Source organism: Miscanthus floridulus, chromosome 7 (genome assembly GCF_019320115.1).
Source record: "Miscanthus floridulus cultivar M001 chromosome 7, ASM1932011v1, whole genome shotgun sequence".
NCBI classification, from domain to species: domain Eukaryota; kingdom Viridiplantae; phylum Streptophyta; class Magnoliopsida; order Poales; family Poaceae; genus Miscanthus; species Miscanthus floridulus.
The window spans coordinates 121,787,636-121,811,776 of NC_089586.1; the positions used below are offsets into that span (position 1 = coordinate 121,787,636).

General features: G+C 45.0%; 1 protein-coding gene across 1 annotated transcript; it reads right to left on the minus strand.

Moving 5' to 3' along the window:
- Positions 1 to 16,608: 16,608 nt before the first annotated feature.
- On the minus strand, positions 16,609 to 17,755 carry LOC136464538 (protein PHOSPHATE-INDUCED 1-like). The gene has a single exon (XM_066463488.1). The coding sequence runs from the start codon at positions 17,660 to 17,662 to the stop codon at positions 16,733 to 16,735; it is 930 nt and encodes a 309-aa protein (XP_066319585.1). The 5' UTR covers positions 17,663 to 17,755; the 3' UTR covers positions 16,609 to 16,732.
- Between the last annotated feature and the right edge of the window lie 6,386 nt (positions 17,756 to 24,141).

Sequence of the window (24,141 nt, forward strand, 5' to 3'; positions counted from 1 at the left end):
GGTGCTAACCCAGGCTCCTGCCATCTCTGGCGGTGGTTGCAAGGAAGGCTGAGTGAAAAACTGGCTCAAAGGAGAAGCTAAGCGAGCTAAAGTGCGCTGAGTGATGGTACCAATGGCTAAGCCAGGCTCTACTTATAAAGGCGGAGCATTCAGTGGTCCTGGCGCGGTTCACCAGGGTTCCCGCGCGAGATCACTACGGCGGATTGACCAAATTCCGCGCGTTGGAGGCGAGCGACGTGCGATGCCATTACTGACTAGTACGACTGCAGGGCAAGGGTCCGACAAGAGCGCAGAAAGGGGTACGGGGAGACGTGGGTCACGACCGGCGTGAACCACGGGCGAACGCGAAACACGAAGCCACAGTTCAGACCTAACTCTAGAACAGGACGAGTCAGTCGTGCACAATACGACACGCGTGACACCTATGGATAGCGTATCTGTAAGTAATACGAGTACTACAATGCATAGGCAAGATATGCATGAATGCACGTCCTATACGTCCTTCCACTGTTGCCAACATATAGGGCAACCGTTCTTAGAGTTTTGGCACATCGTTCTCTCCCTGTAACTAGTCGATACTATCGAACTATGCTCGAGTCAGTGTACCTGCAGAAAACTTGACCAAGCCTATCTGAGTCAGCAGAGTGCCATCTATCCTGGATACATAACCATAGTAATAGGGCTACTTATATAACTTCGCATGCAAACGTCCTAACTTTTTGCAACAATAGGTTGTCAAATTTTAGTTTAGAAAAGGTTTTCGAAGCTTTATTTCCTCATTTATTCTCTGATACCACCTATGGCAGAACCGCCTAATTTAATGCCTCACAGGAGTGCTTGTCTTCCATTAGACACTAAGCACTCGAGGGAGAACGCTAAATTACTCGATTCCGTCGGGCACACCCCAGGGGAGAACCCGAAAATCCACATTTTTACCATCAGGATCACAAATGAGAGAATAAAGCTTACATCAATCGTAACCATTTCTTATATCACTTTTAATACAACATCAGAGTATAATATTTATTAATATAATAACGGAATGAAATCATATTATCAGAGTTATAAACAATTTAATTGAACAGCGGAATAGAACATGTGAACAGAGTTACAGCGGAAATAAACATCTATTAATGACATGATGAAGTATTGATATATACACTACGACAACAGATTATGAACTTTCATTTATAAAAGCATTTGGTGAGAGTTATAAATAAAGACTACGATCGCAGCGTAAAGGAATCCTCGCTGAGCCCACCAGGAGGTATCCACACACAAGAGTCAGCTCTAGCATCCACCTGTCACCTGCAACAGGGGGAATAAAACCCTGAGTACTTAATTGTACTCAGCAAGACTTACCCGATAGGAGAAAAGAAAAGACTCCAAGGATATGCAAGGCTATCTGGTTTGTGGGTTGCATTTGCAGAAAGCATTACTAAGCGTGCGTCCTTATATTTGATTTTTATTAATAGCCGCATTGGTTCATTAACTAACCATTCTCTGTAAGCACCTGTGCTACTTTCAAGCAAGTGATAAGCAATCAGATTTCCTTTTTGTCCATCTTCCATCTTTCATCTTCAGTTCTTACTACGATGCTAAACCGTAGATAAGCCGTACCGGATAGCCCGGCGATTCGCGAATCAATGCCCCCAGCTGGGTACCCCGAAAACACACGCCCCGCTTGTACCCCGGGCACAAGCAGGACCAACCCATCACTCTCCTGTCCCGGGTGTCCAGGTCCCCGTCCAAACTGGGACTCCAAGCCCCCGCCTCTGAGTCCTGGACTCAGTGCGGTGCAAGGACCTCCTCCACCAAAATAAAACCCTGACAGTCGGTCCGGAAAGAGCCAGATCCGCGACAAGAGAGCAACAAGCTTTCCAAGCGCCCATACACAAGTATGTGCTCGGGATAATAAGTCTGTGACCTGCCTAGAGTCATATGCACGATCGGTCCTTAATCGACCAGACAGGGAGAAACGGTGTAACCAAGCTATGACCCGCCTCCACGGCGACACAACTTCTTACACCCACCAATACCCAAACCATATCCCTGCCCGGTCACCATTTTCATATTTTCCAAGTGATAGTAATCCAATAATATATTTCCTATCTCTCGCGAGTGACAGGCAATCACTCGACTTCTACCGGAGTCCTGTAGCATAGCAATCTACACGATCCTGTCATACTAGTAAGACTCATAGGATAAAGATATATATGCAAGTGGTTCCATTCAACTCCTTGAAACTTAATGCACAAATATAATTTAAACTGCAGAAAGTAGGGGTTATGCACCGGGGCTTGCCTGGGTAAGAGATATGAAAAAGTTAGTATCTGCATCTTCAGATCATCCACAATCATCTGGATAGAAAGCCCATTGCATCATCTCCTGGAGAGAATACCATTATACCATCTTCGGATTCCCAATCATCCTTCGATCGGTTTGCTGATCCATCATCGTACCTATATGACATGCATGCGATGCAATGCAAAAATGTAAGTAGGCAACTGTAACCGTGACTCGTAAAATACGACGTACGCCGCTCGAGTTAACGGGCTAGTTCTAACGATGACCGTACTGAGGCTACATACATACGTTGTCGGATAAGGCGTTATTTCCCAATAATTATTTTAGTTATATAAACTAACATTGTTTCTTTACTCTATTCTATCCGTTTAATCATTATTCGAAATAAGACATCATTATCTATTTAGCAACTAATTATTCTAGAGCTACAAAAATTACGGTGAGTAACTAATATTGCTAGGAGCCTGCTATACAAATTTTAGATTGAACACTATTGCCAATTTATCACGGAAGTTCCTACAAGTTTATATTTTACGATATTACGTGTCTTAGATTAATTATATAGTTCCCAAAAATATTATCAAACTATGTAAACAAAATATACTAATAGGTAGATCATGATCTTAGAAACTCGATAAAACTGATTTGGCATTTTTATGATTTTTCTACGACTTACTACGAAGTTTATAAGTTTACTTCTACTGTAATTAGAAAACCCTTAAACAAGAAAAGGGCCGGCGGCCACTACTGGCACAGCAGAAACGCGGCCCAGGGGGCGAGCATGGCCCACACGGCGCAACGGCCCAGCCGGACGGGCGCTTGCGTGGCCCAGGCGGGTGGCACCAGATGGCCTCAGGCCGGCCCAGCAAGGCACCGGCACCAGGCCCAGGGCAGGCGAGCACTGCCCTGCAGGCTGGCCCACGCGCGGCGCAGGCGCGGCCCAGGCGCGACGGCAGACCTCTAGCCGGCCCAGCAACGCGGACACGCGGCCCAGCACGCGGGGACAGGGTACGACACATACGCGAAATGGCCACAAACCTCCCTTAAATTACGACGAGGTCCAACAACACTATTCACCTGAGTCTAGTATTTTGTGTAAAGACCCCGTATAGCGTTTCTTCTTGGATTTATACCGTTCCTCACCTTGCTTTCTCATTCCAGGAACGGAGCGCTTGGAGCAGGGGAGCTGAGGAGCTCCGACCGGCAATGGAATCGCTGCGGTCGCGACGGTCGGTGAGGGTGGCACGGCAGGTGCCGCGGCGGCTCGACACGTGACAAGGAGCTCGCGCGCGCGGGAGAGAGCCGGCACCGGCGGGCAGCCATGGCGGGACGCAGCGGCATGGCCGAGCGCGAGCGGCCGGAGAGCGGGGAGATGCTTCGCGGCTCGGGTACGTGCACCGCACGGCGGCCACGTGCGGCCGCGGCAGATAAGCCAGCAGCGACGGTGGGACCGTGGAGCAGCGGCTCGGCACGAGACGCGAAGCTCCGGGCATGGCGAGCATTTGGCCGGGGCAGTACCGCAGAGGTGGAGCAGCGCGGCGGAGCAGCGGGCCCGACGCGGAACCGAGGCGCGCACGGACAGCGGCGTGGCGCTGCGGAGCTCTGCGCGAGGAGGTGCGGAGGAGGGTGGAGCGCTGCGGCTGGGGTTCTAGCGCGGGACCGGGGCGCGGCTGGAACCAAGGAGGAGGGGGAAGGAGAGGGGATGCCGTGCGAGACGCGCGGTGTTCGCGAAGGAAAACCGAGCGGAACTGCAGGGCGAGGTGGCTACGGCTCGGCGCTGCGGCAGCGGGCACGGCCACGTCCGGCCGGGCGCTCAACGCTGGCGAGGAGAGCGAGCAGGGGCGTTGGCTTCCTCAAGCAGCAGGGGTGGCGTCAGAGAGGGGAAAACGGACGGATGAAATGAAGACACGCCGGAGCCGGGAATCGGGAAAACAGCGGGGACAGGAAGGACGGCGCTGCAGCAAGCTCGGCCAATTTTCATTAAGGCATTCGCAGAGGAAAATGACGCATGCGAGAAAGATAGCGCGAGACAAGGACACAGACAAGACACGACTTGACTTCGCCCAATGAAACACGTAGAGAGAAGACAAGCAAGGTCACTGCCCAACAACACTTACAAAGAGTAGTGGAGGTCAGCTAGTGCGAGTGACACCGTGCGTTCTGCTAAAAACTGAGGCCATTGCTCAGCAATAATTAAGAGCTGTTGATCCATGTTTGCTCTGGCATGATGTGACGGAAAGCAAGGCAGAGAGCAGAGAAAAGAAAGAGCGGGAAGCCGTCAGTCAACTAGTACAGTAAATCGCTACTAGTATCACTGAGTACGTTTGTCCTCCCTTCTAATTCTTTGTTTTTAGTTATCGTCGTACATATATATATATACTTATATATATCTCTCTCTAACGATTTACTAATTTGGATAATTTGCAACGTCGAGGCACAGAAAGATTTCAACAAGGTTCGAATTTAAATTTGATTCAAAATATATATATATATATATATATATATATATATATATATATATATATATATATATATATATATATATATATATATATATATATATCGTTCTATTTATTAGTGGATTTTATTTTATTTGTACAAGTTACTTTTCATGCTTAATCTAACAGGACAAACCGTCCGCTAGCATCGTCGTTCGACCTTCCCAATTATTTCTATGCACTACGTAATTTAACTTAAACGTTTATTCGAGTCCGCGAAACTAAGTCACACAAGGTTCGCTCATCGCTTCACGTAAGTTCTAAATCAAAAATTGAAGAAACTCGTTTCGAAAGTTTTACTTAGGCCTAAATCGCGGCGCTAAATAAGATCGTAACACCGGGGTGTTACAGCTGCCACATCCGCTGGATCGGACGCAGCCTTCCAGCGTCTGGTCAGTTTGTGACCCAGTGTCCGGTCAAAGACCGACGCCAGCGTCAGCGCTGCTACTACTGACCGGACGCGCCGGTCCTTCCGAGACCAGCGTCCGGTCACTTTGTGACCAGCGTGACTAACTCCTTTTCACCTCTATCTTCTTCACCCTTTCTCAAATGTGCCAACCACCAAGTGTATCACCTTGTGCACATGTGTTAGCATATTTTTACAAATATTTTCAAGGGTGTTAGCACTCCACTAGATCCTAAATGCATATGCAATGAGTTAGAGCATCTAGTGGCACTTTGATAACCGCATTTCGATACAAGTTTTACTCCTCTTAATAGTACGACCATTGATCCTAAATGTGATCACACTCACTAAGTGTCTTGATCATTAAAACAAAATAGCTCCTACTATTTATACCTTTGCCTTGAGCCTTTTGTTTTTCTCTTTCTTCTTTTCCAAGCTCAAGCATTTGATCATCACCATGCCATCACCATCGTCATGATCTTTGCCATTGCTTTATCGCTTAGAGTAGTGTTACCTATCTCATAATCACTTCGATAAATGAGGTTAGCACTTAGGGTTTCATCAATTAACCAAAACCAAACTAGAGCTTTCAATCTCCCCCTTTTGGTAATTGATGACAACCCTTACACAAAGATATGAATTGAATTTTCATTGAATCCATGTTGCTTGCCCAAGCATATTTACCATGTGTAAAAGAATATGGACAAGTTTCATGAATCCCATATGGTAGCGATTGCTCCCCCTAATATGTGCTAAGAGTTTGGATTGAAGCTTGCACATATGCTTAGATACGAAATATAGGAGACAATGTCTACCAAATGATGCTAAGGTATAAGAGATGGACCTTTGAAGCGTGATACCAAACAGAGTGCATCAATATACCATTCTTAGCACTATTAGTAACTAGACATACACAAAGACTAGAATACCCCATGAGATCAACATTACAAGCAAGGGTCTAGTTTCCATATGATGAATATAAGTCTAGTTACTTTAGCCTATGCATGCTAGTTTTTTATTTTACCATTCAAGCATATAACTAGCATACACCACACAAGCATGGATATTGAAATTTAAAACTTGTGCCATGCAAGCAAATATATGAAATGCACATTCAAATACAACATACAAGTTTATGAGCTTGCTCCCCATACTTGTGTGCGTTCTTGATTGATCCCCTTACAATGAATCCTCTTACAATGTCATTTCATTTGTTTGCTCCTCCTATCTTACTATCTTTGTGAATTTCTCTCCCCCTTTGTCAATAATTAGTACAAAAGGTGAGCTCAAATTATATATAGATTGGGGTGAAACCATGTGAAATGAGGATCATTTTCCCAATTTGGTTCAATCTAGATTACCTGCAAAAGATATTTAACTTGGTTTAATCCAAGGACAAGCGTCTTCACACCTCTAATTAAGGGTTATCTTGTACCATGTTGAGTTAAACACTTATAGCTTATTTTCTAGATCAAACACTAGGTTTACAAGCCCACAAACATGTCATATGCTACCACTAGATCATTTCAAACATACAAGCAATAGTGGTACCATACAAGCATCAAATTTATTTAATTTTCATGAATGAGCCTAGGACATGATAGGAATGACTATATGCACTAAACAAGTCCTTAGCAATGGATGGATGACATGTCAATCAACTTTACCTTGCTTTGCTCGAAGGAGAGGCATGTCATACAATGGGGGGTGCATCAACACATATTGGAGAAGTCAAGTATGTTCAATTCACTCCTTAGCTTGCAAAACCTCTTCTCATCAAGTGGCTTGGTGAAGATATCGGCAAGTTGATCTTTGGTGCCCACACTCTCAATGCAAATATCCCCTTTTTGTTGATGATCTCTTATGAAATGATGTCAGACATCAATATGCTTTGTTCTTGAATGTTGAACCGGGTTGTTGGTGAGCTTTACGACACTTTCATTGTCACATAGCAATGGCACTTGCTTGAATTTAATTCCAAAATGACTCAAAGTAGACTTCATCCAAAGTAATTGAGCACAACAACTACCGGCCGAAATGTACTCCGCTTCGGCGGATGAAAGTGCTACACTATTTTGCTTATTTGATGACCAAGACACAAGTGATCTTCCCAATAGTTGACATGTGCCCGATATGCTCTTTCTCTCAACTTTGCATCCCGCATAATCGGAGTCCGGATATCTAATCAACTCAAATCTTGCTCCTTTGGGATACCACAATTCAACATTTTGTGTATGCTTCAAGTACCTCAATATTCTCTTTGTTGCCTTCAAATGATTTTCTCTTGGTGAGGCTTGAAATCTAGCACACATACATACACTTAACATCACATCTGGCCTTGATACGGTCACAGAGTAGGCTTCCAATCATAGACCGATACATCATTTGATCCACCATGTTGCCACTAGCATCACTGTCCAAGCTTTTACTTGTTCCCATTGGTGTACTAAAAGCTTTAGCATCATCCATTCCAAACTTCTTGAGCATGTCCTTGATGTACTTGCCTTGACTCACAAATGTGCCATTCTTCATTTGCTTGATTTGAAGGCCAAGGAAGTAACTAAGCTCTCCAATCATGGACATCTCAAACTCACTTGCTATCATCTTGCCAAACTCTTCACAAAAATCTTGATTTGTTGACCCAAATATGATATCATCAACATAGATTTGTATTACAAATAAGTCATTTCTAAGCTTCTTGATGAAGAGAGTGGTGTCAACCTTTCCCATTTTAAATCCCTTAGAGAGTAGGAAAAATCCCTCAATCTCTCATACCATGCTCTTGGTGCTTGTTTCAATCCATACAAAGCCTTTCTCAACTTGTAAACATGGTTGGGTTTCTTTTCATCTTCAAAACCGGGAGGTTGCTCAATATACACAAGCTCATTGATGTACCAATTGAGAAATGCACTCTTCACATCTATTTGGTATAACTTGATGTTGTGGGCACAAGCATAGGCTAACAAGATTCTAATTGCTTTTAATCTTGCAACCGGGGCATATGTTTCTCCAAAGTCAAGACCTTCAACTTGAGTATAAACTTGAGCCACTAATCTTGTTTTGTTCCTTATTATTATCCCATCTTGATCTTGCTTGTTCCAAAAGACCCATTTGGTTCCAATCACATTATGATCCTTAGACCTCTCAACTAACTCTCATACTTGGTTTTTTGTGAAGTTGTTTAGCTCTTCATGCATAGCATTGACCCAATCAACATCCTTCAAGGCTTCATCTATCTTCTTAGGTTTAATGGATGACACAAATGAGAAGTGCTTACAAAATAATCTTGATCTAGTTTGCACACCTCTTGAAATATCACCAATTATAGTGTCCAATGGATGATCTCTTGCAACATTGATTGGTTGAAGAACTTGCACTTGATTGCTTGTATTTGATTGATCACTTGGTTGAGATGATGAACTAGCCACTTGTTGTTGATCTTGCACTTTGTCATCACTTGTTCTTGCTTGAACTTGATCATGTGAACCACTAGCTTGCACATTTGAGTTAGAGAGCACTTGATTCTTGTCATCTTCAACATCAACCACCTCTCTAGGCCTTATATCACCAATGTCCATATTCTTCATTGCATTGACCAATTGAGTGCCTCTTACATCGTCTAGATTCTCATCTTCCTCTTGGGAACCATTTGTTTCATCAAATTCCACATCATGAATCTCCTCAAGAGTACCACTAGCCAAATTCCAAACTCTATATGCATTGCTAGTAGTGGAGTAACCAAACAAGAAGCCTTCATCACATTTCTTTTCAAACTTGCTCAATCTAGTGTAGCATTTACAACCAAAACCCCGAAAATATGCTATGTTGGGCATTCTTCCATTCAATAGCTCATAAGGTGTCTTCTCCATCATGGGGTGACAATAGAGTCGTTTGCTATAATAGCAAGCCATGTTGATTGCTTTGGCCCAAAATGAATGACTCACATTGTACTCACTCAACATTGATCTTATCATGTCAATCAAAGTTCTATTCTTTCTTTCAACTAAGCCATTTGATTGAGGAGTATACTTAGCCAAGAATTGATGTCTGATTCCAAATTCATCACACAACTCATCAATTCTTGTGTTCTTGAATTCACTTTCATTGTCACTTCTCACTTTCTTGATAGTAGTTTCAAACTCATTGTGAATGCCCTTGACAAAAGATTTGAATGTGGCAAACACATCACTCTTGTCAATAAGAAAGAATACCCATGTGTATCTAGTGAAATCATCCACAATCACAAATCCATATTTGTTTTCACCAATGCTAGTGTATGTGGTTGGTCCAAACAAGTTCATGTGCATCAACTCAAAAGCCTTAGATGTGTTCATCATGCTCTTCTTAGGATGTGTGTTACCAACTTGCTTTCTGGCTTGACATGCACTACATAGCTTGTCCTTTTCAAATGTGACATCTTTCAAGCCTCTAACTAAGTCATACTTGATCAACTTGTTCAATTGTTTCATTCCAACATAACCAAGCCTTCTATGCCATAACCAACCCATTCTAGACTTAGTGATCAAACATGTTGACAATTGAGCTTCTCTAGCATTGAAATCAACTAAGTATAGATTTTCATATCTAAATTCTTTGAATATCAAGTTAGAGCCATCTACACTTATGATCTCTACATCATCCACACCAAATATGCACTTGAAACCAAGATCACATAATTGAGCTACCAACAATAGGTTGAAGTTCAAGCTCTCTACTAGTAGCACATTGGAAATGCTCAAGTCATTGGATATTGTAATCTTACCAAGCCCTTTGACCTTGCATTTGCCATTGTCATCAAATATGATGCTATCAGTCACATTGCTCTTGTTTTCATTGATTGAATTGAACATTCTTAGATCACCGGTCATGTGTTGTGTGCACCCAATGCCTTCCTCCAGCTTTATAATTGACCTATAAAAGAAGATCAATTTCTTTTAGGTACCCAAACTTGCTTGGGTCCTTGTAGGTTAGTTACCAAGGTTTTTGGTATCCAAATGACCTTCTTCTTTGGGCCCATAATTGATGTACCAATGAACTTAGCCTTCACACCATTGGCACCCTTAAAAAGCATGTAACAAGAATCAAATTTAATTAAGGATACATTAGGTAGCTTGTTCTTGTTAATCTTGCAATATTGCTCTACATGCCCAACTTGCTTACATCTATTGCAAAACCGATCATTGCCCTTCACAAAGCTAACTTTGGGAGCAACAAAGGCCGCCTTACCTTTCTTGGGGGTATAGCCTAATCCCTCTTTGTTGAGAGAAAATCTTTGGCTACCCAAGCACTTTAGCAAGCGGGCATCTCCACCATAGCCATTGCCTAAGGCACGAGTGAGCTCATTCACCCCCTTCTTGAGGGTCCCATTTTCCACCATTAGTGAGGCATCACAAGTGAGACCATCATTCAAAGGTGAAGTAGAAGTAGTCATGCTACAAGAAGTGTTAGTGGGAGCAACTACAATAGGCTTATAAAAAGATTCATCAATAAGATCACATGTTAGTCCCACATCACATGATACAATCACTTTCTCCTTCTTGGCTTCCTCCACTTTGACTTGCTCGACGAGAGAGGAGTGAGCCTTTTCAAGCTTAGAGTGAGCTTTGCCAAGCTTCTCATGGGCTTCCATTAGCCTCTCATGAGTGGCATTGAGCTCATTAAGGGATTGCTCAAGAAATTTTACTTTCTTACGTAATTCTTTGCACTCCTTTCTCTTCATCTCATTGCAAGTGTGCACTTGCTCACGCATGTCCAAGAGTTCCTCCTTGGTGTACTCCTCATCATCATCATCATCATCATTATCATCATTCCTACAAGCGTCACTTTCATATTCATCATCATCACTCACATCATATTTTACCTTGGTAGGCTTTGCCATGAGGCATGTCGATGGAGTGTCGAAGATGGAGGGCTTGTTGTTGATGGCGATGCTTGCTAGTGCTCTCTTGATAGATTTTTTATCATCATCACTAGAGCTATCACTATCCGAAGAGCCATCACTATCCCATGTGACCACATAGCCTCCACCTTTCTTCTTCTTTTGGAAGGTCATTCTCTTCTCCTTCTCCTTATTTTCTTTCTTATCCTTTTTAGCTTCTTCTTATCCTCATCATTGTCAATATTGTAGGGACAATTTGCTACAATGTGATCGGGTCTCTTATAATTATAGCATCTTCTCACATATTCTTTGCTTTTGGTGTGATCTCTTCTCTTTCTTGCACCATAGCCCTTCTTCTTTATGAATTTTCCCATCTTGCGTACAAAGAGGGCCATAGCTTCATCATCAATATCACTAAGATCATCATCATCACTTGATTCTTTCTTGGACTTGCCCTTGTTCTTGGATGATGATGAGCTAGCCTTGAATGCTATACTCTTCTTCTTCTTGTCTTCTTCTTCCTTTTTGTCATCCTTATCACCCCCTTCCCTTTCCACACGGTATGTCTCTTGGGTCATGACATCACTTAGTACTTGGTTAGGGGTAATCTCCTTCAATCCTCCTCTTATGATGAGCAATCTCAACATCTTAAATCTTGGAGGTAGGTACATCAAGAACCGATGAGAGACATCATCATCCTTGATCTTCTCTCCCAATGCCTTCAAATTATTAACAATGACTTTCAATCGATGGAACATCTCCAGAATGCTCTCATCATCCTTCATCTTGAAGCTTGTTAACTTATCCTTGAGGATATACAACTTGGCACTCTTCACCGCCGGTGTGCCCTCATATGTTTCCTCCGATCTCTTCCACACCTCATTAGCTCTTTCACAATCTTTGATTTGCTCAAACACCTTGGAATCAATGGCATTGTATATGGTGTTGAGAGCTATTGTATTACATTGCTTGTTAGTCTTGTCTTAGTTGGTGGGATTGTCAGGATCAATGATAGCATAATCATTCTCGGCCACTTCCCATACTTGATCATTGATTGAACCAAGATACATCCTCATCTTTCTCTTCCAATAATCATAGCATGTGCCATCAAAGAATGATGGTTTGCCCCCCACATGGTTGAACACAACTTGAGCCATAATTTGACACCGAGGTTGTTAAGCCTTCAATCAAACGGTGACCATGGCTCTGATACCACTTGAAAGGTCCTAGTATGTCTAGAGGGGTGATGAATAGCCTATTTAAAATTCTATAAACCAACTAGAGCAATTTGATTAGTATGACAAATAGCGGAAAACAGACTTGCTCTAGCTTTACAAGGGTTGCAAGCCACCTATCCAACAATTCTAGTTGTTATAATCACTAGGCACACAATCTACTAGGTCACTACTCACTAAGAGCTCTTACAATTGCTATACTAAAGAGCTCCACTAGATGAACTTAACCCACAAGGCAAGCTCTCAATTCTATCTACACTAAAGAGCTTGCTATAGCTAGTTTGCGAGAATGTAAATGAGTAAGTAATATGATTATACCATCGCGTAGAGGAGTGAACCAATCACAAGATGAATTCTTTATCAATCACCAGGAGAATACCAAAGGGCAAGAGACAACCAATTTTCTTCTGAGGTTCACGTGCTTGCCAACATGCTACGTCCCTGTTGTGTCGACCAACACTTGGTGGTTTGGCGGCTAAGAGGTGTTGCACAAACCTCGTCCACACGATTGGACACCGCAAGAACCTACCCACAAGTGAGGTAACTCAATGACACAAGCAATTTACTAGAGTTACCTTTCGGCGCTCCGCCGGGGAAGGTACAAGTCCCCTCACAATCATCAGAGATGGCCACGAACAATCACTAACTTATGCCAATCCTCCACCGCTGTACCAAGCCATCTAGGTGGTGGCAACCACCAAGAACAACAAGCAAATCCCACAGCGAAACACGAATACCAAGTGCCTCTAGATGCAATCACTCAATCAATGCACTTGGATTCTCGCCCAATCTCACAATGATGATGAATCAATGATGGAGATGGGTGGGAGGGCTTTGGCTAAGCTCACAAGGTTGCTATGTCAATGCAAAATGGCCAAAAGTGTAAGCTTAAACCGGCCATGGGCTTAAATAGAAGCCCCCATGAAATAGAGCTGTTGTACCCCTTCACTGGGCACAACACGGGGTGACCGGACGCTCTGGTCATATTGACCGGACGCTGGACCTCAGCGTCCAGTCACGTGATGCATGCCACGTGTCCCTCTCTTCAATTACTGAACACCCAATCTCAACGATCATATGACGACCGGACGCTGTAGCTCAAAGTGATCGGATGCTGAACCCCTAGCGTCCGGTCGTTTCCAGTAAGCATCCACAGACGATTTTCTTCGACCGGACGCGTCCGGTCATACTTGACCAGACACAGTCAGCGTCTGATCAGTCACCTTGATCACTATGCTGCCACATTAGCTGGATTGGACGCAGCCTTCCAGCGTCCGGTCAGTTTGTGACCCAGCATCCGGTCGAAGACCGACGCTGGCGTCAGCGCTGGTACTACTGACCAGACGCGCCGGTCCTTCCGAGACCAGCGTCCGATCACCTTGTGACCAGCGTGACTAACTCCTTTTCACCTCTATCTTCTTTACCCTTGCTCAAATGTGCCAACCACCAAGTGTATCACCTTGTGCACATGTGTTAGCATATTTTCATAAATACTTTTCAAGGGTGTTAGCACTCCACTAGATCCTAAATGCATATGCAATGAGTTAGAGCATCTAGTGGCACTTTGATAACTGCATTTCGATATGAGTTTTACTCCTCTTAATAGTACGACCATCGATCCTAAATGTGATCACACTCACTAAGTGTCTTGATCACTAAAACAAAATAGCTCATACTATTTATACATTTGCCTTGAGCCTTTTGTTTTTCTCTTTCTTCTTTTCCAAGCTCAAGCATTTGATCATCACCATGCCATCACCATCATCATGATCTTCGCCATTGCTTTATCACTTGGAGTAGTGCTACCTATCTCATAATCACTTCGATAAACGAGGTTAGCACTTAGGGTTTCATCAATTAACCAAAACCAAACTAGAGCTTTCAACAGCTCATAGTAGTTTTTCCAAAAGCCACAGCTCAACCAAACAGGGCCATAACAAGCTTTGGAGTTACACAACCATTTTGCCATTGTTCGAGGTCTAGCTTGATTATGGATGAAGAGACACTACGCGACATCACGAAAGCATGTATAATCATGATTATTGCAGGCGAAGCAGAAGTGAAACCTAATGAATATGTTTTGACAAGAGAAAATATGGAACCTTCCCATCAACAGTATCTGAATCTTAATAAGTTTATTGAGACACACAAAGAAATTAACGGCAACAAAACTCATCATTAGCTGCAAGAGCACCTAGTGGAGCACTTATGACAGCGTTATCCGGATTTTTATCTAGATTAATCATTAATGTATCCATCTTCGCTTCCTGACATGAATAAAGATTGGAATTTTATGATTTTTCCAGTCTCAAATAAGATTAGGGTATTATGTTTCATTTGTTCATACGAGCATCCAACCATGAATAAAAAAAATCTAAGATGAATACAACATGTGTGTGCTATGATGGTGTATCCTTTTGTAACCCCATAGACTTCTTAGGGTGCTCGCCGCTAGAAACATGCCGTTTGTATGGTTAAACTCTTCTACCTTAATTGCAATGATGCACAAATCTTTTGCGTATCCGGGAAAAAAAAGAAAAAAGATAGCCTATGATGAGCATTCAAAATTATTCAACACACGTTTAGACAAGCATTGAAAAGTATGCAACACAAATTTATGACAAGGATTAAAAAGTAATCAACCTAAACAAAGCCTACTTTGAGGTAGAGTATACCGCATGGCCTACAACAAGCCACATTCATCCATTGGCTTCCATAGCTAGCCTTTGGCAGGCTACAACGTTCCTACGGTGAGTGAACAATAAGCATTGCATAAGTAATAATGTTTGTTATGTTTCCACAATATAAACATCGTATTTACTTTACAAGAACTATTTAGAAAGCATGACGAGCTAGAATCTCCTTTTTGGCAGCTGGCATAGTACTGCTGCCGTGGAGGAGGCAATAGAGTAATGTCTATATTTTCATAATTCTCTCTTGTTCTAACATCATATTGAACTATAGTTAATTTTCCTTTGCCTCTAGAGTTCTTACCTTATTTGCAACCCTTGTCTGTTCAATTGCTATCCTTCTTTTATCTAGCTCTAGCCTATGTTCAATATGTAACCCAACGACGTCCATCCACCTCCAGATTCACTCATTGATCCACACGCATATATTTCTACATGATTCTTTTGATTTTTCCAAATACGGAAAGAATGGGTGTTAAGATAGGGAATCCTTGGAGGGCAGTTTCTTTCAATCTTGCTAAAAAACATTAGGAGTGGGTTTTGGAAATTCTTCGAGATGCTCTTACGTGGTTATGACTTATAACAACTGATTGTATCTCTCTTTCTTCTTCTTCTTCTGTTTTTTCTTATAATCAACCGCTATTTTTTGCCCACAAATGATCCAAAGCCTCCACGCATGATGGATCAGCTCCACCTCGCCACAATGCTTTTCTGACCTTCTCTTTACCTATTGATTTCTTGGAGACTTTGGACACAGTTGCTTGCATCATTGTCTTATGTTTTCTCATTAGCAACCTACTTTCTTTTGAAACCGAAGGCATTTTTTTATCTTTAATTTAGTATCTCAAAATTTCTATGCTCTAACCCGTAATGAACTCGATCAATTGATAGCAAGACTTATAAGATTAATATCTTTCATTTTATGAAAGGCACTTATGAGATTAATATCAAGTCTATATATAAGTGCGCCTAATAGTTAGAGCACCTCCAAGAGTCTTTCTAAAACTTACTCTCTCACTTTGATAGTCGTTTGAGTAAAATCGTTTTCTATATTTTTGTTTGTTCCAACAAATTTTCTATATCTTGTGTGAATTTTAGAGAGTCATTCCCGCTCTGTGTCTTTTGGCTAGCTAGAAATCCAGAATAAAGAAGGTTTAAATTTGGAGATCCAAATAAAGAGACTGTTCAAGGGTACTAGAATCTCAGTTCCCGTAAATTATGAAAGATTTAAAGAGTTCCTTGGCTCTTAAATTTCCAATTTTAGCACAAAGAGAAGAACTGGAACTCGGAGACAATGATACGTTGTTGAAAGTCCGAAACTGATACATGGGACTTCGTCTTCGTACATTCTCGTTCGCGTACTGTACCCTTCAGTTCGGCGACTAGCCGTCGCCCGACGTTGTGTAGTTGTGTATGCATCGCTGTGCGGCGGCGAGCGGATGAGGCAGTTGGTGCACTGCAGACCCTGGTGGGCAGCGAGCGGGCTCGTGTTTTTTCTTTCCCCACGTCGGTTCTCACTATTTGGGCCGAATTGATCTTCAATGGCCTTGACCAGGAATGGCAGGATTCACATGTAGCAGCTTTTACTTTTTAGACGAACAAAGTAATTTCATTTCTCCAAGTCCAAACTCGTATATGTACAACTTTGATCAGGCGTACAGTACATATTAACGGGGACGGTGTCCGGTACAGACTGCATCTCTACATACTCCAATCGACTATACCAGGGTGTTGCAGGTGGACGTCGCCGGGTTGTACAAGGCCGGGAGCAGGTACTTCCTCCCGTTCACGCCGTTGGCATTGTAGCTGCCCCCGGTGGTTTGGTCGACCAGCAGGTTCCCGGGAAATCCCGGATAGGCGCCGCTGGCGTAGACGCCCGGGCACGCGGTGCACGCCTCCAGCGGCGCGTCCTTTGAGCCCTGGTAGAACCCGTCGCGATACGGGTTGGTCACGGTGCCGGCCACCATGGTGGCGAGGACCATCACCAGCCCGTCCATCCCGGCGTCGCCGTTGGGCGCCACCAGGGGCGCGCCCTGCGGCCCGTACAGCGGCTGCGCGAACGGCCACGCGCACTGCCCCGGGCACTGCTTCACGGCGTTGCCCACCCAGATGTAGGTGGACCCGGCCTCGGCGCCCGGGGCAGCAGAGCCGTGCTTCCCGCACCGGCTGCTGCAGAAGCCCTCCACGGCCACGTCCTGGTCGGTGAAGACCAGCGCGATGCTGCCCTTCTTGGCGCCGGCGCGCGCCGCGAGCTGCTCGATCTGGGCCAGCGTGAGCGACTTCCCCAGCGAGTACGCCTCGTCGGACACCTGCGCCCGCGCGTCGAGGAGCACGCGCGTCCCCGACGCGGCGGCGCTGGACAGGTACAGCTGGTCGATGGTGCCCCACCACTGGTCGACCGAGGGCGTGGCCGCGCTCGGTGCCGTGGTGAGCGAGAGGAGGAAGTCGTAGACGATCGACTTCTGCGCCGACGTGAAGCTGCCGTACCAGAGCGTGGACACCCGGATGTCGCCGCTGAGCACGCCGCCGTGGTGGTCGGTGAGCTGATCGCTCGGCGGAGGAATGTACAACTCCATCAGCCTCCTGCTCCCCGCGGAGAGCTGCGCCAGGCTCAGTACCATCGCCACAACCAGCACAAGAGAAGCCATTGCTAATCACGACTCGCTAAACTGCGCCTCGAAACTTGTGAGCTGAGAGAGCTAGTACTACTGCTTGGTGATCAACCTTGTGTTTAGTGTGCGTGTCGTTGTGATGGAGGGGAAGGCTCCCGGCTCCTCTATTTATAGTCTCTGCGTCAGTGCCTGCAGGAGAACAACGAGAGGCTTCGCGCACGGTTCTTGCCTACCACTTCTACTACATCCGGTCTGCGCGGCGTGAAGGGGGGACCGCGGGGAGGCAACGAGGCGCGGTGCGCCCCCCGCACGCCACCGTGTGTCGCTCACCGTGCGCACTGCGCTGTGCAGTCCAGTTGCTTCCGGGCACGGGTCCAGAGACAGTGCGAGTCAGATTGCCCCGCACTCAATCCCCGCGCGCCGGATGAGGATTTGACCTCGTGGCCTCCCGCCGCCTATCGATGAGGAACAGCTGTCCGGTGCATGTGGCTGCGGAAGGTTCCCTAGAGCAGCGCGGCGGGTCAGAACCTGGCGCGCGCGTTCCGGCGGCGGCATGCATGATCGCGCTGCCAAGATTTTTGTTGTCCGAGACCGAGATGTGGATATGCTTCGGAGGATGAGGGTCGCATGGCGCGGGCGCGGGGAGGTGCACGGTTACGCCGGCCAAACCGCAGCTCGATGCTGTATTTGATAGACATTTTGGATTCAGAAATGCTATCCTACACCCATGTGTTTTAGCACAAAAAAAACACATGGATTTTTTGTGTCCATGACGCGTGGGGCCCACACGTCGGACAAGCCACTTAAAACACTCGGACTGGCCGGCGCTCCCGTCCTCATCCCCTCCCTCCCGTCCGCGTGTTCTCCTCTCCTCTCTCTCTCTCTCTCACCAGCGGCCACCGGCGACGGCGACTGGCGCCCGCGCTCGACGGCACCTCCCTCAGCTCGGTCGCGTCGGTCCCCGATGGCCGCTGATGGCGCCATGGCCGGCGCGCCTCCCCGACGGCGCCAGTAAGCCTCTCCTCCTCCTCTGCATCTGTGATTTATCCTTCCATAGAAAAAAAATTGTTTCTTGTTATCTTTGATCTGTGATTTTTAATTTATGATTTGCGGTGGTCGGCGGCGGGGGCGAGGACGAGGTCCGGCGGCGGCGAGCAGCTGGAGGAGGAAGAAGAACCGTTCAAAAAAAAGATTCGTGTGCTCTCTCCCTATGAAACACACAGTTATTCAGTAGACAGACTCCTTTTGGATTACACGTAGATTTAGCGGTATAACCTTACCTACGGAATAAAACTTCCTATAATATAATCTAGAGAGAGAGGTAGGAACGTGAGATGTCACCGACCATCCATGGGTTTAGAGGAAGAGCTCGACATAGCCATGGCAAAAGTGATGCGGTCCGGATCAACGATGTCGCGATGAAGGTGTTGAGGTCAATCGCAGTGCAGTGGTAGTGTAGAGGTAGCGGTGAAGACGACAGTTGAGCTTCCCGTCGCTGGTTGCGCCCCTCACAAGATCAGATTGGATTTGTCGGTGGGTGTGGCTGCTCACGATGAACCTTGTACTGAGAGTCGCCGGCCTGCACCTCTCTTTATAGCGTAGTGCGACGAGATCCACCAACCATATAGGGTTGGGCGCCCCCGATAAGGACGCGAGGTCAAGGCTCAACTCGGCCATTGGACCGAGCTGGATAGATCAACACTAACAATCTCCCCCTTTACCTCATCTTATTACTTAAACTTAACGTATTTTAATTTTTTTTATTCAATCACAGATCAGTGCATAGAGCGTGCCTCATCGTCACGGTCAGTGCCATTAGATTAATAGCTACAATGCACCTCTCTGTTTTCAAACAGATTCTCAACAAAGCCCTTATTATCCAGGAATCATAGGTTTTTCCTTAAACCCATGCCGGCTAAGTGTTCTCTGAACACGTTGGGTGGTAACCCTTTTGTAAGCGGATTCACGGGCATCTTTTCTGTACTTATATGCTCAAGAGTAATTATATACCCCGGACTTTGTCTTTCACAACATAATACTTTTATGTCAATGTGTTTGGTAGCACCACTTGACTTATTGTTGTGAGCATAATATACTACTAGATTATTATCGTAGTATAACTTGAGTGGCTTATGTATGTCGTCTACCACTTTCAACCTGGGCATGAACTTCTTTAGCCAATTCATCTGCCCTGTGGCATATTAACACGCTACAAACTCAGCATACATCGCAGACGATGTAGTGACGGTTTGCTTGGAGCTTTTCCACGATATAACTCCTACTACAAGAGTAAATATATATCCTGACGTGGACTTTCTATCACCTTCCGCATAATCTGAATCTGAATACCCCTCTATGTATAGGGAATCAGATCTTTTGTACGTTAGTATGAGGCTATGTGTGTCTTACAAGTAACACAAAACTTTCTTTACTAGTCTCCAGTGTTCTATTCCTGGATTACTCTGATATCTGTCAAGTAACCCGATAACAAACGCTAAGCCAGGGCGTGTACACTTGAACATATTGTAAACTTTCGACAGCTGAAGCATATGGAACCGCTTTCATTTGATCGATCTCATATTGGTTCCAAGGACATTGGAATTCCCCAAATCTATCATCCTTGACTATTGGAGAAGGTGAAGGCTTACAATTTTGCATACTGTATTTCTTTAGAATCTTTTATAAGTATGCCTTTTGTGATAATCCTAAAACCCCCTTTCTTCTATCTCGGTGAATCTCTATTCCCAGAATGAACGAAGCTTCACCGATATCCTTTGAAAGGATCAAGATGCCCAAGAGGGGGGAGGGGGAATTAGGCTAATTCTAAAATTCTTTGCAATAATTAAACCCTACGATTAGCCCAATTAACCAATTGTGCCTAGAAAGTGTTTCTATTGATCTACCGCACAAAAGTTTAGCAACCTATGTTCCAATCCTACTCTAGCATGGCAATTCTATGAATGTAAATGACAAGAATTAAATTGCTCAAAGTAAAGAGAGAAGAAACACGACGATGTTTTGCCGAGATATCGGAGAGTCATCACTCCCCACTAGTTCTCGTTGGAGCACCCGCGTAAGGGTGTAGCTCCTTCTTGATCTGCGCAAGGATCAAGTGCTCTCTACAGGTTGATTCTTTGACACTCCGTCGTGGTGAATCACCCACAACCGCTCACAACTCGAGTTGGGTCATCGACAAGCTCCGTCGCATGATCACCAAACTCCCAATCACCACCAAGCCGTCTAGGTGATGGTGATCACCAAGAGTAACAAGCACGAACTCTCATTTGATCACGATAAGCCTAATGAGAAGGGTGGATGCACACTTTGCTACTCTTGCTTTCACTAATGAGGGCTCTCTTTGGGATTCTCAAATCTCAATCACCTCACTAGGACCTTTCTCTTCTAGGCACTCTAAAGGGTGTTTCTCAGCTGTTGGAATGAGTAAAAGTACCCTCCACACACGAATGGAGGAAGTATTTATACACCCGTGTTCAAAACGAACCATTATGTGTCTCTGTGGGGTGACCGGAAGCTCCGGTCATGTTGACCGGACACTCCGGTCAGTTCTCCCCGAACTCCAGTGTTTAAGTTGTGACCGGACGCGTCCGGTCATGATTTTCGCTCTTTGGAACCTTACTGGAGTCGACCGGACGTTGGGACTCAGCATCCGGTCACTCACCTCTCAGTGTCTAGTCGCACCAGACGAAATCACTTTGATCAAATGAACTGACCGGACTCTGCGCCAGCGTCCGGTCACTCCAGAACCAACGTCCGGTCAGCATTTGACCCTTCATTCACTTCCAGCTCTCGATCATACGTGAATAAAGTTTGCTCCAATGGATCTAAGGGCTTTTTAGGAGCTACCTAGTGCTAGATTTAGCAAGTGTGCACCACACCTAACTCACTAGACTCACCTATGTCAAGCTACCCGTTCATACCCCCTTAATAGTACGGTCAAAGGAAAAACAAAGTCCTAAACTACTCTAAGTGTCTCCTCAACACCAAACGACACTTAGAACTAGTCCATCCTTAACCTTGTCGTCCATCCTTTGAAAACCAAAACAATTTCCATCGTAGGGGCATGACCACCATGATAGCCCAATCGATCTCCATTACCGTGACCTAACTTGATTGCCTCTACAAAACACACGTTAGTCACAGTAATCACGTATTGTTATTAATCACCAAAACCCAACTAGGGGCCTAGATGCTTTCGATCTCGCCCTTTTTGGTGATTGATGACAATACCACGTCGAGTATGTGAAAGAGATAAGGTTTTTAACATGCTTGGTTCATATAAGCTTTTGACAATAAGAACAAAAGTATTAGGCAAGCTTATATGACCCAAGCCAACATGATGTACTCAAAAGATATGAAATAAGCATGAGTATAAGTAATAAAGCTCATTTGCATCAGAGTAAAACGCGGAAGCAAAGCAAATGAGCATAACACAAGTGATATGACATAAATAATTCAAAGTAGAGAGCGCACTTGTTACATATCACATAAATATCATGATCACATTAATATCATGATTACGATCACACTTAAGTAGTTCAATGCATAATAGTGAAATGAATGCATAATGTATCACATATAAAACTCCAAATGTAATAGATAAGCTATAAGCTAATAGATAGACTCTCCCTAAATGTATCGCTCCCCCTAAGACTAACATACTTTATCCCTCTCCCCCTTTGGCGTCAAACACCAAAACCTAAGGGTCGGTCGGCGGGGCTGCAACAGATGAGTCGAGCGCTGAGGTGTGAGGAGCGAGCTGAAACTGTGTGCCATCATCATCTAATCCTAAGCTCTGAGCAGTCTGACCCTCTATAGCTGGAAGTGATGCTGAAGCGGTCTGGGTCGGATCTATAACTGGCGCTGCCTGCTCTGATGATGCAGCTGACAAAGGGAGCATCTCTATAGTCTCGGTAATAGGTGTAACTATGGAAGGACCTAGGACATGTAGCTCTGACAGAGTAGGCTTCCCTATCTACTCTCTAAATGAAGCACCAAGGCTCCTAGAAACTAGGGTAAGCACTGACAAACTCTGAGGCGGAGTCAAGCCCATATGAAGAGGTATGAACTGTGGGGCTGGCACTGGCGAAGCAAACTACTAGGACACCTGCTCTGTAGGTGAAGGAAATTATGGCACTGGTTGTCCCTGACTCTAAAGCCCACTGAGCTAGAAAGCTGGAGTCATAGAAGTGGTGGCAGGCTGACCAAGCTAGGATGAAGGCTGTGACGGTGGAGCCCCAATAGCTGTCACTACATGCTGCATAAACCCAAGTAGCTGCTGCTGTATGAGAAGCTGCTGCTGATGCATGGCCTACTGCTACTACTGTATAGCCTGCTGCTGCTGCTAGATCGCCTACTGCTGTCACTAGAACTCATCCTACCGAGTCTAAAACTGTACAAATGTAGCAGCGGTCTCCTGAGCCTAGTGAGCCTGATCCTGTCTTATCCGCTCAAGTATAGCAAGTAGAGCGGGATTTGTCTGTGGTGCAGCTAGAGCTGAACTAGAGCTACCGGCCTCATGGTCAAGTTGTTGAGGAGGCATCTGAAGGATAGGCTGGTAGTCATCATCTGAGCTGTCACTGGGGTCGCTCGTGACCATCCCCTCCTGCTGAGCATCTAACTGCTCGTTCTTAGTAGCTGCTATGCCCCTGATGGTCTTATCATGCTGGGCTATAGTCTCTGGCACCTCTGGATGACGGCGTGGCTGGCTAGGAGTCCTCACTGCACTATAGCGGATCATCTGAGTCATGTTGTATGCAGGGAACTCTGTTGTAGCACTACTATACTCTGCTAGCATCTCAGGTGGCCTCACAGTAATTGCCCTATGAATCAAGAATGTAATCCAGTGAGCATATGGCAGCTGCCTATGACCCCTGAACCCCTCTGCAGTAGTATCCTCCATCTCTGATAGAAGGAGATTCCAAATGTTAAACACAGTCTGCTGCTTTAGAGAGTCCAGTAGCCATAGCTGTATACAAGTCAAGCCCTCGCGATACCCCATCCTCAAAAGCAGTGTCCTCCTCATAATAGCATTAAGCACTCTAGCAGTAGGAGTAAGATCACTAGGTGTCTTGCTCGACCCCTCGCCGAAAGGCTCTGTGAAGCAATGGCGGACTAGATCTGTAGGGGGCATAAGACCACCATGAGGGCGTCTGGGAGGAGCTATCTGTCCATAGCAAACCTCATGTAGCTGGATGGGCTACTCCTGAAGTCTGAGTATCTCTCTAATCCTAGAGCTCATCAGCCTATAATCTCTGCCTCTAAAGGCAAAGTGAATGAATATGTGCAGTGGGTTAATCCAAAGTGTAGCATAGAACTCACGGACCCAAGATGGAATATATAAGCCTGTCCGTCCAAGTAAATCTATCAACCCTAGTAGGTAAGATAGGTAAGGGTGAATATGCTCTCCAACTGCTGTTACAATGGACTCAATGTTGCATACCCTCTGAGATCTAAATACTGCCCCACTGTTAAGATATGCATTATAAAAAATCTTC